The sequence below is a fragment of the Rousettus aegyptiacus genome, unplaced genomic scaffold, assembly GCF_014176215.1.
Source record: "Rousettus aegyptiacus isolate mRouAeg1 unplaced genomic scaffold, mRouAeg1.p scaffold_m13_p_8, whole genome shotgun sequence".
Taxonomy (NCBI): domain Eukaryota; kingdom Metazoa; phylum Chordata; class Mammalia; order Chiroptera; family Pteropodidae; genus Rousettus; species Rousettus aegyptiacus.
In genome coordinates, this window is record NW_023416311.1 from 20,458,577 (window position 1) to 20,475,397 (window position 16,821).

General features: G+C 33.5%; 1 protein-coding gene across 1 annotated transcript in view; it reads right to left on the reverse strand.

The window, feature by feature from the left end:
• Positions 1-16,821, reverse strand: part of SEPTIN14 (septin 14) — a 99,672-nt gene that overhangs the window by 45,282 nt on the left and 37,569 nt on the right. Inside the window, exon 5 of the mRNA XM_016138509.2 lies at positions 1,095-1,281. Within this exon, the coding sequence (XP_015993995.2) occupies positions 1,095-1,281 (187 nt within the window). The remainder of the gene's footprint in view (positions 1-1,094; positions 1,282-16,821) is intronic.

Genomic DNA, 16,821 nt, shown 5'->3' on the forward strand with positions numbered 1-16,821 from the left:
TAACTAGAAATCTAACTTCTTTCCTCGGTGGTATATGAGATTAACCACAAAATTTCCAGTTTGAACAACACATAAGTCAGGCTTTCTTTGACAAAACAAAACAATTTTAGAACTTTTCTCTCCTCAATTAAATAAAATCAAAAACAACATGTTTTATCAGGGCTGAGTGCAGGGAAGAATCTCATGACATAATTTTCTTCCATATGTATATTGGCCCTCTGTTGGAAAAATATATATGTTGCATTTTGCATCCTCTCTAATAAGATCAGTAGTCAGAATCATGAAGCTTCATGTTTCACAATATCCATGGCACCAGATAAACAAGGTTATTTTATAGTACTTTAAATTCAATTTCAAAAATACAGGCAAATGACCATGATCTGAATTATCATTTAATCACAAAAAAACTAAATTTTTAGTTTAATAATTTTTATCTGCATCTCATCATCTTAATGCATTTTTTAAATTAAATTTCTCCAGAAAGCAAGCTAAGATTAAATTTTTCAAATGCTATTACACACACACACACATACACACACACACACCACCTCCCCATGCATATTTTGAAGCCCTAATCTCCAATATCTCAGAATGTGACTGCATTTGGAAATACATTTTTAATGTGGTAATTAAGTTAAAATAAGGCAATTAGGAAGGGTCCTAATCTTATCTGATGTCTATATATTGGTATCTTTATAATCTTATCTTGGTGTCTTTATAAGAAGTGGAAACTTGGACACACAAAGACATATTAGATGTGTGCACAAAGGAAAGCCTGTGTGAGAATACAGTGAGAAGGTAGCCATCTGCCACCCAATGAGAAAGGTTTCAGAAGAAACAAAATTTGATAACACCTTGATCTTGGATTTCTAGTCTTGAGAACTGTGATAAAATTAATTTCTGTCATTTAAACCACTAAGTCTGTGGAACTTCATAATGATCATCTCAAGAAACTAATACATTTGTTTTAAAAATTAACAGAAAAAATATATTCACATATTAAAAAATAAGTTCTTGTATATGTATACCTGAAATATGTATTATCTCTAAATAATTATCAAATCTTGATATGTTGATAGATTTACCAAACACACCTTATTGTCAATGTTCTTCATAGTTAATAGATCCAGGGACTTCAGAGAATGTCCTGTAGGTGAAATGAAGTAAAGGCACACATGGATACGAGAATCATGGTAGTCGACAAAGGAGCGTTTAATTTTTAATTCTTCTTGAAGATAGGACTCAAATTGAGCATCTATGTAGTCAACTATTGGTTGGAAGCTGAAAAATAATTAAACAGTTAGCATAACATTAATAACATCTGAAGTCTGTATATTTACCATTTAATAAATAGTTACTCTATGTACTCAGTAATTTGTTGTCATCATCAAAAATGTGCATAACATGTCCTTACAACAATAGCAATTATGAACCAATAAAAGGCCCATGCTTTACATTGTTTATAGAAATAGCAAAATGATCTATCAATTCAATGCAATCCCAATAAAAAAACAAAATTTATACACACACACACACGCGCACGCGCGCACACACATATATATGTATATATACAAATGCAAAAGACCAAGAGTGTTCAAGACATACTGAAGAAAACCAAGGAGATATATTCTTCATATACAGTCTTATTATAAAGTTGAAATAATACAGTGTGGTAGAAGCACAGGAAAAGATAAAGTACAAGAGAATTTTTTAATGCAATAGAACTATTCTATATCACAACTGAAATGATGGATTCACAATTCTGTGCATTCTTTAAAACCTAGAGAAATATACACTACAGAATACATTCAGAAACATATGATTTCACTTATACATGTAGGATATAATACTGACAGCAGCATACGAACAAAAAACAAAAACTCATACACACAGATAACAATTTAGTGGTCACCAGAGGGAAAGGGGATGGGGAAGATGTAGATAAAGGTAAAATGGGTCAAATATATAGTAATGAAAGGAAATTTAACTTTGGGTGGTGGACACAGTGATATACATATGATATATTATTGAATTATATGCTTGAAACCTATATGGTTTTATTAACCAATGTCACCCCAATAAATTTAATTTCAAAAAGTGAGTCTCAGTGTTATGGTAAGAAATACACCCCACCTTTTTAACAACTAAAAATCTTATCTATCTACAAACAAAAGTGCCTCTGTGGGAGTTGTGGAACCCAGCACCATATTCCAAGGAACCAGAAGGAGTCTTTCCCAACTATGCATCTGGTAATAGGCAGACACACCTTTTTAGAAACTGTGGTACTAGCCAAAGCCAGAAAACATGCCCCAATCCCTCTTTTATGTAGTCAGAGAGAAACTGGAGAGTGCTGTCTTGAGCATACACCAAGAGATGAAAAAGATATTTTGAAGTTAAGCAGTAAAGACAGGAGATTCCATTAAAGCATAAAAAATAAATAAATAAATTTGGATGTATTGGAGATAATAGAAGAAAAATTGTCGATGTTAAACTTCCCCCAAGGCAGCATAGCTTAGGGCTAAAATAGATGCAGTAACCTCTCTCACAGAGCAAAGAGATTATAGTGAGTAAGTGCCCAGCTACTCTAGCTGTGTAGGATGCTGCTGAGAAATACATTTCTCTCTAGCAGCACCCAAAATACTGAGGCAGAAATTGAAGGGAGGGAGGAGATTAGGAAAGGGACAGATAAAAATGTCAAAGTGATTAAAAGGTCACGATCCCTGCTGACTAGGCTCAGGACTTCAGCAGGAAGCTCACTCATCAACTTCTGGAAGAACTTCACCTGATTATTTCCCCACCAGGGCTACATGCACTTCCAAAGGTCAAGTGCTAAATCCACATATTTTCCCATTCTTCAGCTGGCTCTGTGTACACACTCTTGAGCATATCTGTGAGAGTAAAATCCAGCAAATGAAATATGCTCAGAAAAATCAGAGCAGAATCTATAGGCAAGGGAGAAACCATTTTTTTTTCTGAAAAACTTGAACTATAGCAACACTTTCTGGAAAAAAAAAAGAGAGAGAGAGAAGTTTCCAATGGCCCATCATGGAGATGTAAGAGCTAGAGAGGACCTCAAATCATAAGGCTTTTGCCACAATAAGGAGCAAGTAAAGTGGGGCTAAGATATTATGCAAGATCATAGATAACCGCAGAAACAACAGAACCAATGAACAATATATTACCCTTGAATGCAACGAGAAAAGATTTGAGGAGGTGTCTGCTACTTCAAATGTAAAATCAGCAATGTGAAACTCCAAGGAACATGAAAAATTAGGGAAAAGCATTATCACCAAAAGAATAATAATCCTCTGATAATTGAATCAAAAGCTTGGAGTTTTGCAATCTATCTGATAAGGATTTCAAAATGCTTTTTAAATGAAATTCAATGAGATATACAAAAACACAGAAATATAACTCAATGAAATCAGGAAAACAACATATAAGCAAAATGAGAAATCATTAAATAGTTCCAAACGAATTTTTGGACCGTAAGAATTCAATGAATTAAATGGAAAATGCAGTAGTGAGCATCTACAGTAGAAGGATAGAATCAGTGAGCTAGAGAATAGAAACTTTGAAATAACCCAAACAGAAGAGAAAAAAAAGACCAAGAGAAATGAATGAATAAAAGTAAAGAAAGCCAATGCGATTTATAGGAATACATAAAACTTATAAATAGTAGAGTAAATGGAGTTTCAGAAGGAGAAGAGAGAAAAAAAGAGGGAAGAGAGTTCATTTTAAAAAATAATAGCTGAGAACTTTCCAAACCTGGGGTGAGACTCAGACAACTAAGTTATCAAACCTAAGAGATCACCATATACCTAAATGCAAAAGGTCTTCTCCAAGACATATAATATGAGACTATCAAAAATCTAAGAAAAAAAATTAAAGAAGCTAAAAACAAACAAACAAAAAATTATGGGACCTCAGAAACATGGTGACGTGAGTGGTCCCTTTGCTCATTCCCCTCAAAATTACAACAAATCGAACAGCTACAGTTCAAAAGAAAATTTCCAGCCTAAGACACAAACATATCTGAGGAATCTATGCAGCAGAGAACCTGAAGGTGGCAAATCAGCCAAGCTAGGAAGGAGGAAAGGGAATGGATCAGACACCAATGCCGCAGAGGCAGCCCAAAGTTCCCTGTGGGACTCAGGGAAACAGGAGGAATCAGACTGAAGAGCACACTTTCTGTAGCCTGCAGCATTCCTACCTGAGTAATCAGCATATACTGTGGCAGTGGAATCCAGTGATCAGGACAGAGATAAGGGTAGAGACCAAATGCAGAGGCATGACAGCTGTTTTCTAGCAACTACAATTGCCAGACAGAAAGCTGAGTTATGGAGGCTGGATGCATCCCCTTCCCACCCTTCCAGAGCTTACCTCCACACACACACTTCCAGAGCTAGCAGTGAGCCCCAAGATTGCAGTTCTGAAAAAACTCAACAAGCTGCAAGAAAACTCAGATAAGCTGTTTAATGAACTCAGAAATGAAAACAGGGAACAACAGGAATACTTTACTAAAGAAACTGAAACTTTAAAAAAGAACCAAATAGAAATTCTGGAGCTGAAAACCTCAATAAAAGAGATGAATAATAAAATAGTAAGTTTAGGAGGTACAATGGACCAGATAGAGGGAAGAAATAATGATATCAAAGACAGAAATCTGGAAATGATGCAGATGGGAATAGAGAGAGACTTTAGAGTTAAAAAAATAATGAAAGAATTCTACAGGAACTATCTGACACCATCAGAAAGAGCAATATAAACATAATGGGAATACTAAAAGGAAAAGAGAGGGAAAAGAGAACAGAGAGCCTATTCAAACAAATAGTTGGTGAGAACTTCCAAAACCAATGGAAAGAACTGGATCCTCAAATCCAAGAAGCAAACAGAACATCTAATTTTCTCAACCCAAAAAGGCCTTCTCTAAGACACATTACATTAAAACTGTCAAAAATTAATGACAAAGAATTCTCAAAGCAGCCAAGAAAAACAAAATGGTAACCTATAAAGGAAAATCCTTTGATTATCATTGGTTTTTAAAGCAGAAACTACAAGGTAGGAGGGAGTGAGATCACATATTCCAACTATTGAAAGAGAGAAATTACCAGCCAAGTTTCCGCATTCTCCTTTAAAGATGAAGTAGAAATAAAGACCTTTTCATGTATACAGAAGCTAAGGGAATTTTCTGCCACAAGGCCAGCATTACAAAAAATACTAGAGGGGGTTATTCTACCCGAAACTAAAAGACTAAAGCATACAAAACTATGAGTAAGATGACTAACAGACAGAAGTAAAAAGTGCAGCTGTTATTTAGAATAGAATATTATACACTTAAATATAACATAAAGGTTAAAGGTAGTAAAAACATTGATAAAAAGGGAAGACAATAGCTACTGCAACTCAGAAATGAACTCATAGCATAAACAGAAATAATTTGAAACAACAAAAACAGAAAAGGGGAGGGAGTAAAGGTCAGAATTTGCAAAGATGAATGGAGATAAGATGCATTCAGAAGAAAGAGAACTACTATATATATAAAACTTATTTTTACATAAACTTAACAGTAACCACACACACACACACACACACACACACACACACACGCGTGCGCACATGCAACAGAACTGAGACACATAACAACATATAAAAAAAGATGGAAGAAAGGAAATATCATAGAATACCACCAAACTAAAATAACAGAAAGATGCAGGGCAAAACAAAACAAAACAAAACAACAACAAAACAAACAATAGAGACACAGAGCTACTAGAAAACAAAATAAAAAATGGTTATTAAAAAAATAACCCTATATGTAAATGGACTGAACTTATCAATAAAAAGGCACAGAGTAGTATTTTGGATAAAAAAATGAAACTCAATCATATGCAGCTTTCAAGAGACACATCTCAGCTGTAAGGACAAATATAGACTCAAAGTGAAAGGGTGGAAAACGATATTCCAAACTAATGGTATCCAGACAAAAGCTGATGTAGCCGTACCTATATCTGACAAAATAAATTTCAAGATTAAAAAAAAAGAAGTACCAAGAGACAGAGATGAACACTGAATAACAATAAAGGAGGACAATACATCAAGAAGACAGAACACTCACCAATATATATGCTCCCAATCAGGGAGCTTCAAGATATACAAAGCGGCTACTAACAGAACTAAAGGGAAAACTGAAAAAAAAAAAAAAAAGAAAAAAAAAAACAATAATACACCACTACAGTTATAGATAGATCATCCAAAAAGAAAATCAATAAGGAAATGTCAACCTTAAATGACATATTCAACCAATTGGACATAATTGACACATACAGAGCCACTCATCCAAAAATTCCAGATTATACATTCTCTAGTGCATTCTCTTTTTAAATTAAATTTATTGGGGTATAATTGGTAAATAAAATTATATCGATTCCAAGTGTAAAATTCAATAATACATAATATGTGTATTGCATCATGTGTTCACCACCCAAAGTAAAATTTCCTTCTGTCACCATATATTTGACCCTCTTTACCCTTATGTACATCCCCCTTCTCTCCTTTCTCCCTGTAACCACTATATTGTCATCTGTGTCTTTGAGTTTTGTCTTGTTCATTTGTTGCTTTCAGTTTTATATCCCACATATATGCTAAATCACAATTGTTTTTAAATAGTTATTAATATTTAGAAAGTGAATATCACCACAGTACAAATAGTCAATACTTCTAAAAGTATTTTTTAATGTAGAATTAAGCCTAGGGTCTATATGTCTAATGTATTATTTGCATTTCATTGTATTGTGGAATAAGGCCCATAATAAGTGGTGCACCCAGTATTAATTTCCTGAATCTGTCATAAAAAAAATTACCATAAATGGGGTGGTTAAAACAACAGAAACTTATTCTATCACAGTTTAGGAGGCCAGAAGTCCAAAATCCAAGTATCGTAAGATCACACTATATCAAGGGGCTCTAGAAGAGAATATTTTCTTGCTTTTTTTGACTTCCATTGGCTGTTGGCATTTCCTCTGGCTACATCAATCCAGCATCTGCCTTGATGTTCATGTGGCTTTCTCTTCTGCTCCTCATGCATCTCTTTTAAAGACATTTGTTGTTGAATTTAAGGTGTACCCAGATAACCCAAGATAATCTAATATCGAGTCTCTTAACTGAATTATATCTACAAAGACTAGTTTGTTCATATAAGATCACATGTAGTAATTCCAAGGATTAAAATGTAGACATATCCTTTTGGGGATCATCATTCAACCCATTATACCTACTTTATATTATAGGGTTGTTTCTTAAAATTTAAAATAATTGATGTTTACCATTTATTTACTTGTTTGATTATTTTCTAACAATTATCCAAATCATAAATGAATATATTACTATAAAATTTAAAATAATCCAGATGAAATGAAACTCACTTAGCCAAACTTAAGCACTTTGCACTATTTATTTTTCCAAAAATAACCACTATTATGAGTTTTACTAAGTAAACTCTCAGACCTTATCCCTTATGCAATTATTAAATTTTTATAATAATTGAAATACATTTGTAATAATACATAAAAAATTTCTTTAAAATATATCACATATAATAGAAAAATGCATAAAATGTTTGTGGACAATTTAATAGATAACTTCAAACAAACATCCTACATAAGCACCTTCTTATTCAAGTTATGAACTGCTCCCCAAAGGTCTGAGGAATTTCCTTTTTCTGATCATAACTCCTAGTGAAACTTGTATAAGCAGAAAGGAAAATTTTGACAATGGTTGAGTAAGGAGAAATGGAGAGCTGCTGTTCAATGAGTATAAATTTTCAGTTGTAAAATTAAAACGTTCTAGAGGCCTGTAAACATAATGCCTATATTTAATGGTACTTTATTATATATTTAAAATTTTATAATGAGGGTATATCTCATGTTAAGTGGTTTTTACCACAATTAAAAAAATCTATAGTATACTGCAAAAGTATTTAGAGGGAAATTTATAGCATGAAATCTCTGTATTAGAAAAATAAAGGAGAATCTGAAATCATTAATGTAAAGTTACACATTAAGAAACTAGCAAATAAGAACAAATTAAACCTAAAACAGGGGAAAAAAATAAGAAACATTATAGGAAAGCAGAAATTTCTATAAACAGGGAAAAGCTTGTTCTTTGAAAAAAATCAATGAAATTGAAAACTTCTAGCCAGATTGAGTAAGCAAAAAAAGTGAGAAGGCAAAAATCACCAATATCAGGAATAAGAAAAAGGGAAACATTATTAATGATCTTACATATATTAAAAGAATAAGAGTACTACAAAAAATTCTGTGCCCATAAATATAACAATTTAGATGTTAGCTATGGGCTTTTCATATACGGTCTTTATTGTGTTGAGATAAATTTCTTCTATACCTAATTTTGAGAGTTTTTATCATGAAAAGGTATTGAATTTTGTCGAATACTTTCTCTGCATATATTGAAATGGTCAAGAAATTTTTATTCTTTAATCTGGTTAATGTGGTATACTACATTAATTAATTTGCTTACTGTGTGAATCATCCTTGCATTCTAAGAAAAAAAAACATGGTCATAGTGTATGTGTGCTGAATTCAATGCGGTAGTATCTTGTTGAAGGTTTTTATATCTGTGTTCATCAGGAATATTGGCCTATACTTATTTCCCCTTATGGTGTCTTTCTTTGGAGTAATTCTGGCCACTTAAATTGAGTTTAGAAATGTTCCTCAACTTTTTGGATGAGTTTACAATTTTTTGATGTTAATTTGTCTTTAAATGTTTCTTAGAACTGTAGCTATCTGGTCCTGGGATTTTCTTTTTGTGAAGATTTTTGATTACTGATTCAAACTTATTATTCATTACTAATCTACTCATATACTCTATTTTTTATGAGTCAGTCTTAATAGGTTGTATGTTTATATAAGTTTATTTCTTGCAGATTATCTAATTTGTTGGCATATAATTGCTAATAATAGGTTCATATGACCCTTTTCATTTCTGTTGAACAAGTTTTAATGTTCCCTCCTTTTAATTTTATTTGAGTGGTCTGTTTTCCTAAGTTTGGCTAGGGGGTTGTCAATTTTATTTATTTTTTTAAAACCCCAACTCTTAAAAGAGAAGGAACATGACAGAGTGACAGACGACCCCAGGTCTCTCCCCTTGAAACAACAATACGCTGAATATCTAAAACGCAACCAAAAAACACCCAAACTGCACACCTGCATGATTAAGCATGGGATCTGCACATAAGAACTACCACAGGTCAGAACCCCAGGTGTTGGGCAGTGGACTGGGAATAAGAAAGAAGTCACCTCTCACATCTGCTGGAGCTCCCTGCAAGAGGATGGGAAGAGGAGGAGTGGCGAGTTCGTGCGGTGACTTCCCTGAATATTCCTGCCTGGGACAGCTGTGGCTGCAGGGACTAGTCATCAGGGCAGAAAGCAGAGAAGGAGGACAGGACCACAGAGAAACATAGCTAATTTTTGCTGGCCACAGACGCAAAGCCAACGCTGAGCCACAGCCTCCAACATCCAAACCAGAGGGCCCTATACCCCATACCCTCTGAGACTGATCACTGCGAAGCCCCAGGGGAATCTAGGCAAATGCTGCCAAGACTGTCACTGACACTGACAGGGACTGAAATTGAGGTTAGCAAAAGTAATTATCAACAAGAAAATTTAAAAAGCATTATTGAGACTTTATATAAAGCAGAGATCCAAGAGGCTCACACGTCGCCTACTGGAAACCAAAAGAAACCTTCTTTGCAACAGGCTAAAAAGACACCTTTATATAATAAATCTTTCTGGAAAAACAACAGAATATACTTCCATTAATGCCCAGGCAGAGAAATAATCCATTAAAAACCATGAACAACCAAGGTGACAAGGCAGCTCACAAAGAAAGAGAAAAATCTCCAGAAAATAAGCTTATAGACAAAGATATATATGACTTAAGTGACAGAGAATTCAGGATGATAATTCTAAAACAACTCAATGAGATCTAAAATAACTCAAATCAACAATTTTAGGAATTGAAAAAACAACTAGCTGAGCAGAAGAAGGAGATCAAAACCCTCAAAAAGAACCAAATAGAACTCCTGGAGATAAAAACCACACTGCAAGAGTTGAAATATAAAATAACGAGCTTGGGAAATAGAGTGGAATAAATGGAGGAAAGGATCAGTGATATCAAACACATAAATCTAGAAATAAATCAGAAAGAAGAAGAGAGAAACTGAAGAAAAAAAATAATGAAAGAGATATAAGAACTAGCTGATGCCATCAGGAGAGGAAACATAAGAATAATGGGCATTATTGAAGGTGAAGGGAAAAGGAACAGAGATTAGAAAGCATTTTCAGACAAATAGTTGATGAGAATTTCCCAAACCTAAGGAATAAACTGGAGCTTGGAATTCATGAACTCAACAGAACACCCAATTATCTCAACCCAAAAGGCCTTTAATGTGTCACCAAGAGACATTGTATTAAAATTATCTGAAATCAACAACAAAGACACAATTCTCAAGGCAGTCAGAGAGAAGAAAACAGTAACTTATAAAGGAAAACTCATTAGATTCTCTTTGGACTTCTCAGCACAAACCTTACAAGCAAAAAAGGAATGGAATCAAATATTTAAACTATTAAGTGAAAAGAACTACCAGCCTAGAATAATGTATACAGATAAGTTCTCCTTAATATATGAGAAGAAATAAAAACTTTTCTACACATACAAAAATTGAGAGAATTCTTGACTACAGGAAATACTGAAAGAGGTCAGTCCAACTAAAACAAAATGACAAAAAATATATATATATAATTAGAAGTAAAGTGACTATTTGGAAAATAGAAGCAGAGGAGTGTAAGCCTTATTAAAAACAGGGCTTTATAGGCTTAAATAATAAGAAAAGAATTATTATAACAAGATAGCAATGAATGTTCACCATACATAAGAACAAATTAAGATAACAATGACTGAAAAAGGGGGGATTCAAAGATCAAAATATGCAAAGGGAATGAAAATAAGCCATGTGCAGAAGAAAATGGATGACAGTATATATATATATATATATAACTATCATTTACATATTCATAATGGTAACCACACACCAAAGATTCAGAACCGTTGTATGTAACACAAAACAAGAAGTACCACAGGGAAACCCCACACAAGCTAACCAAAATAAAAGAAACAGAAGCACAAGGACAAGGAAGCAATGGAAACACCGAGCTACCAGAAGGTAAATGATAAAATGACTATAAAAAGACCTTATATTTCAATAATCACCCAAAATGGAAAAAGATTGAACTCACCAATAAAAAGGCAAAATGGATCAAAAAAACAGAACCCAAGCATATGCTGCCTCCAAGACACACATCTCAGCTCCAAAGACAAATATACACTCAAAGTGAAAGGGTAGAAAATGAGATTTCAAGAAATGACATTCAGAGAAAAGTGGGAATAGTGGTATTAATATCAAATGAAATAGACTTCAAAATAAAAAAGGTAAAGAAAGATACTGAGGAACACTTCATAATGATAAAAGGAATCATGCACCAAGAAGACATAACACTAATTAATATCTATACTCCCAATCAGGGAGCCCCGAAATATTTAAAGTAATTACTAACAGAAATAAAGGAAGAAACAAACCAAAACACTATTGGAGTAGGGGACCCAAATACCCCACTCTTGAATATGGACAGACCATCCAAACAGAAAATCAGTAAGGAAATAAATCCTTAAATGAAACATTAGACGAACTAGACATAACTGACATTTACAGAGTCTTCCATTCCATAACAGCTGCTTATACATTTTTTTCTAGTGCACATGGAACATACTCAAGAATCAACCACATACTGGGACAGAGAGATAGCCTCAACGAATATAAGAGGATTGTAATAATACCAACCATATTCTCTGATCATAATGCTTTCAAACTAGAGATCAATGGCAGGAACAATTAGGAAGAACCACAAATACATGGAGATTAAACAACATGCTACTGAAGAATAACTGGGTCACTGAAAAAATAAAAACAGAGAACAAGAGATACATAGAAATGAATGATAATGATAGTACAACATATCAAAACTTTTGGGACATGGAACAAGGCAATCATAAGAGGAAAGTTCATATCATTACAGTTCAATCTCCAAAAACAAGAACAAGCCCAAATAAACATCCTAACGCTTCATTTTAAAAACTAGAAAAGGAAGAACAAATGAAACCCAAAGTCAGCAGAAGGAAAGAAATAATCAAAATTAGAGCATATATAAATGAAATTGAAAATAAAAAAAAACAATAGAAAAATAAATGCAACAAAGAGCAGGTTCTTTGAAAAGGTTAATAAAATTGACAAACCTCTAACTAGACTCACTAAAGAAAAAAGGGAAGGGACACAAATAAATAAAATCAGGGATGAAAGAGGAGAAATTACGACTGACATCAAAGAAATACAAAGAATCATGCAGAAATACTATTTTAAAAGTATATAATAACGAATTTAATAACCTAGAAAAATGGTTCAGTACTTAGAAAAAGTCAATCTTCCTAGACTGAATCAAGAAGATCTGGAAAATCAAAATAGACCAATCAGCAGTTTAGAAATTGAAACAATCATCAAAAACCTACCAAAAAGTAAAAGTCCAGGACCAGATGGCTTCAATAGTGAATTCTACCAAACTTTCAAAGATTTAATACCTATTCTCCTCAAACTCTTCCAAAAAATCGAAGTGGAGGCAATACTTCACAATTCATTTTGTGAGGCCAATATTATCCTGATACCAAAACCTGGTAAAGATAACACACACACACACAAAGGAAACTACAGACCAATATCTCTCATGAACATGGAAAAAATCCTAAATAAGATACTAGAAAACCAAATACAGCAATATATTAAAAAGATTATACACCACGATCAAGTGGGCTTCATCCCAGAGATACAGGGATGGTTCAACATATGCAAATCAATCAATGTGATACACCACATAAACAAATTAAAAAATAAGAATCATATGATTGTATCGATAGATGCAAAAAAAAAAAAAGCCTTCCACAAGATACAGTATCCATTTATGATCAAAATACTTCGCAAAATCAGTATAGAAGGAAAGTACCTAAACATAATAAAGGACATTTATGACAAAACCTCAGCCAACATTATATTTAATGGTGAAAAGCTAAAAAACCTTCTATCTAAGATCATGAACTAGGAAAAGCTGTCCACTATCGCAATTCTTATTCAATATAACATTGGAGGTCCTAGTGAGTGCAATCAGACAAGAAAAAGATATGAGGCATCCAAATAGGAAATGGCATGATTCTCTAAATAGAAAACCTTAAAGACTCCATAAGAATACTACTAGAAACAATAAACAAATACAGTAAAGTCTCTGGATACAAAATCAACATTGAAAAATCCATAGTGTTTCTATACTCTAATAATGAAGTGTCAGAAAAAGAAGTAGAAAAAATAATTCCTTTTGGAATTTCAATAAAAAGAATAAAATAACTAGGAATAAATTTAACAAAACATGTGAAAGATGTATATAATGAAAACTATGAGATCCTATTAAAATAAATCGAAGAAGATACAAAGAAATAGGCAGATATTCCGCGTTCTTGGATCTCAAGAATTAACATAGTTAAAATGATCTTATTAACTATAGCATTATACAGATTTAATGCAATTCCTATCAAAATCCCATCGGCATTTTTAAAAGAAATAGAACAAAAATTCATCAGATTTGTACAGAAGCACAAAAGACCCCGAATTGTCAAAGCCATGCTGAGAAAACAAACAAACAAACAACAACAAAAAAACGAGACTAGAGTAAGCACTCAGCCTGACTTCATGGTATTGGCAGAAAATCAGAAACATGGGCCAGTGGAACAGAATAGAGAGTCCAGAAGAAATCCATATTTATATGGGCAAATAATTTTCAACAGAGGCCGGAAATATACAGTGGAGAAAGGAAATCCTCTTCAATAAATGGTGCTGGGAAAACTGAAGCCACCTGCAAAAGAATGAAACTAGACTGTCGTCTAACACCATACACCAAATTTAACTCAGAATGCATTAAGGACCTGAATGTGAGACCTGAAACAATAAAATGCATAGAAAAAAAACATAGGAACTAAATTCAAGGACCTTAAACTTAAAGAGAATTTCATGAATTTGACCTCAAAGGCTAGTTAAGTAAAAGCAAAAATACATGAATGGGACTATATCAAAGTAAAAAGCTTCTGCTCAGCGAAAGAAATCATCAACAAGGTAAAAAGACAACCGTCCAAATGGGAAAATATATTTGCAAGCAACACTTCTGATAAGGGCCTAATATCCAAAATATACACAAAACTCATATGACTCAATAACAACAACAACAACAACAACAACAACAAAAACAAATGATCCAATCAAAAAATGGACCAAGGACCTGAACAGACACGTCTCCCCAGAGGACATACAAATGGCCAACAAATATATGAAAAGATGTTCAACATCACTAGCTATTAGGGAAATGAAAATCAAAACCAAAATGAGATATCACCACCCATCTGTTAGAATAGCTATAATCAACAGGACAAGTAATAACAAATGTTGGAGAGGATGCAGAGAAAAAGGAACCCTTACGCACTGCTGGTGGGACTACAAATTGGTATAGCCACTATGGAAAACAGTATGGCGTTTCCTCAAAAAACTAAGAATTGATCTACCATATGATCTGACAATTCCTCTATCAGGTATTTACCTCAAAGACTCGAAAACCCATATGCAAAAAGATATTTACACAGCGATGTTCATAGCAGCATTATTCACAGTGGCCAGGACATGGAAGCAACCGAAGTGTCCTACAATAGATGATTGGCTAAAGAGGGTGTGATACATATATACAATGGAATATTACTCATTCATAAGAACAAATGAAATACTGCCATTTGTGACAACATGAATGGACCTCGAGATAATTATGCTAAGCAAAATAAGCCAGACAGAAAAAGTTGAAAATCACATGATATCAGTTATATGTGGGATATAAACCTAAAAACAACAAATGAGCAGGACAGACAGAGACTCATGGACATGGACTATAGACTAGTGGTTACCTGAGGACTATAGACTAGTGGTCTATAAGTGGGGTGTGGGGGGAGAGGGAAGGTAGATGGTGTAAAGGGGAACAAATATAGGAAAATAGGGTGAGGATGATGTAGTTAAAGGGGATCAAATATATAATAACTAAAGGAAACTGGACTTTGGGTGGTAAACACAATGGAATATGCAGATATCGAATTATATTGTACACCTGAGAATTATATAATTTTATTAACCAATGTTACCCCCATAAACTTAAAAGAATAAATAAATTAATTAATTAAAAAATAATAATTATAAAAGTGGGGTCATTTGAGTTCTTTCTTTTTAAAAAGGTAGGCATTTGTCACTATAAAATTCCTTCTAATTACTGCTTTTGCTGTTTCTAGAAGTTTGGGAATGTTGAGCGTTGTTGGTTTGTTTCAAGATATTAAATAATTTTTGTTTTGACTACTTTTGTGAACCAGTGGTGGTAATGAGCACATTTTTTTGGTGAGGGCTTCTTTTTTTCCCCCAGCTTTATTGAAGTATAATAGACAATTTGTTGTTCATTGTACAATTCAATGAGTTTTATTTCAATTATAGTTAGCATACAATAATATATTAGTTTCAGTTGTACAGTATAGTAATTAGAGATCTATATAACCCACAAAATGGTCACCCAACTAAATCAGGTACCCCTCTGCCCCTTTAAATACTTATTACAACATTGTTAACTATTTACCTTATGCTACACTTTATATCACCATGTCTATTCTGTAACTATCCATTTGTAATTTTTAATTGATTTGCCCATTTTCACCATCCTCCCAACCCCTTCAAAATATTCTCTGTGGTATGAGTTTGTTTCCACTTTTGTTGTTGTTGTTGATTTTGTTCTTCAGATTCCACATGTATATAAAATCATATGGTATTTGTCTTTCTCTATTTGACGTACTTCATTCAGCACAATACCCTCTAGGTTCATTAGGCAATATCTTTTTTTATCTCCTTCCTTTTAGTCTGTGTGTGTCTTTTAATCTGAAGTGAATCTCTTGTAGGTAGCATATGTAGGGGTCTTGTTTTCTTATTCAGTCACTCTATCTTTTGGTTGGAGCACTTCTTTTCCATTTGAGGTACTTGTTGATAGGAATATAGTTATTACCATTCTTAATTCCTGTTTTGATATATGTTTTTTCATTTTAAAGAAGTCCCTCCAACATTTCCTGTAATACTGGCTTGGTGGTGATAACTTCATTTAGCTTATTTTTGTCTGGGAAGCTCCATATCTGTCCTTCGACTCTAAATGATAATTTTGCTAAATAAACTATTCTTGGTTATAGATATTGGGTCTTCAATACTTTGAATGTTTTGTGCCAAGTCCTTCTGTCCTGCAAAGTTTATTTTGAGAAGTCAGCTGCCGGACTTATGGGTGCTCTCTTGTAGGTAACTGCTTTCTTCTTGCTGCTTTTAAGATTCTCTTTTTCTATCTAACCTTTGGCATTTTAATTATGATGTGTCTTGGTGTGGGCCTTTTTGGGTTCCTGTTTTGGGGGACTCTCTGAGCTTCCTAAAGTTTTATGTCTATTTCCAGGTCTATAACCAGGTTAAGGAAGTTTTTCATCATTATTTCTTCAAATATATATTCAACTTCTTGTTCTCTCTCTTCAAGTACCCCTATGACACAGATGTTACCTTTAATTTTGTCCTATGGGCTCCTTAAATTATTATTATAGTCT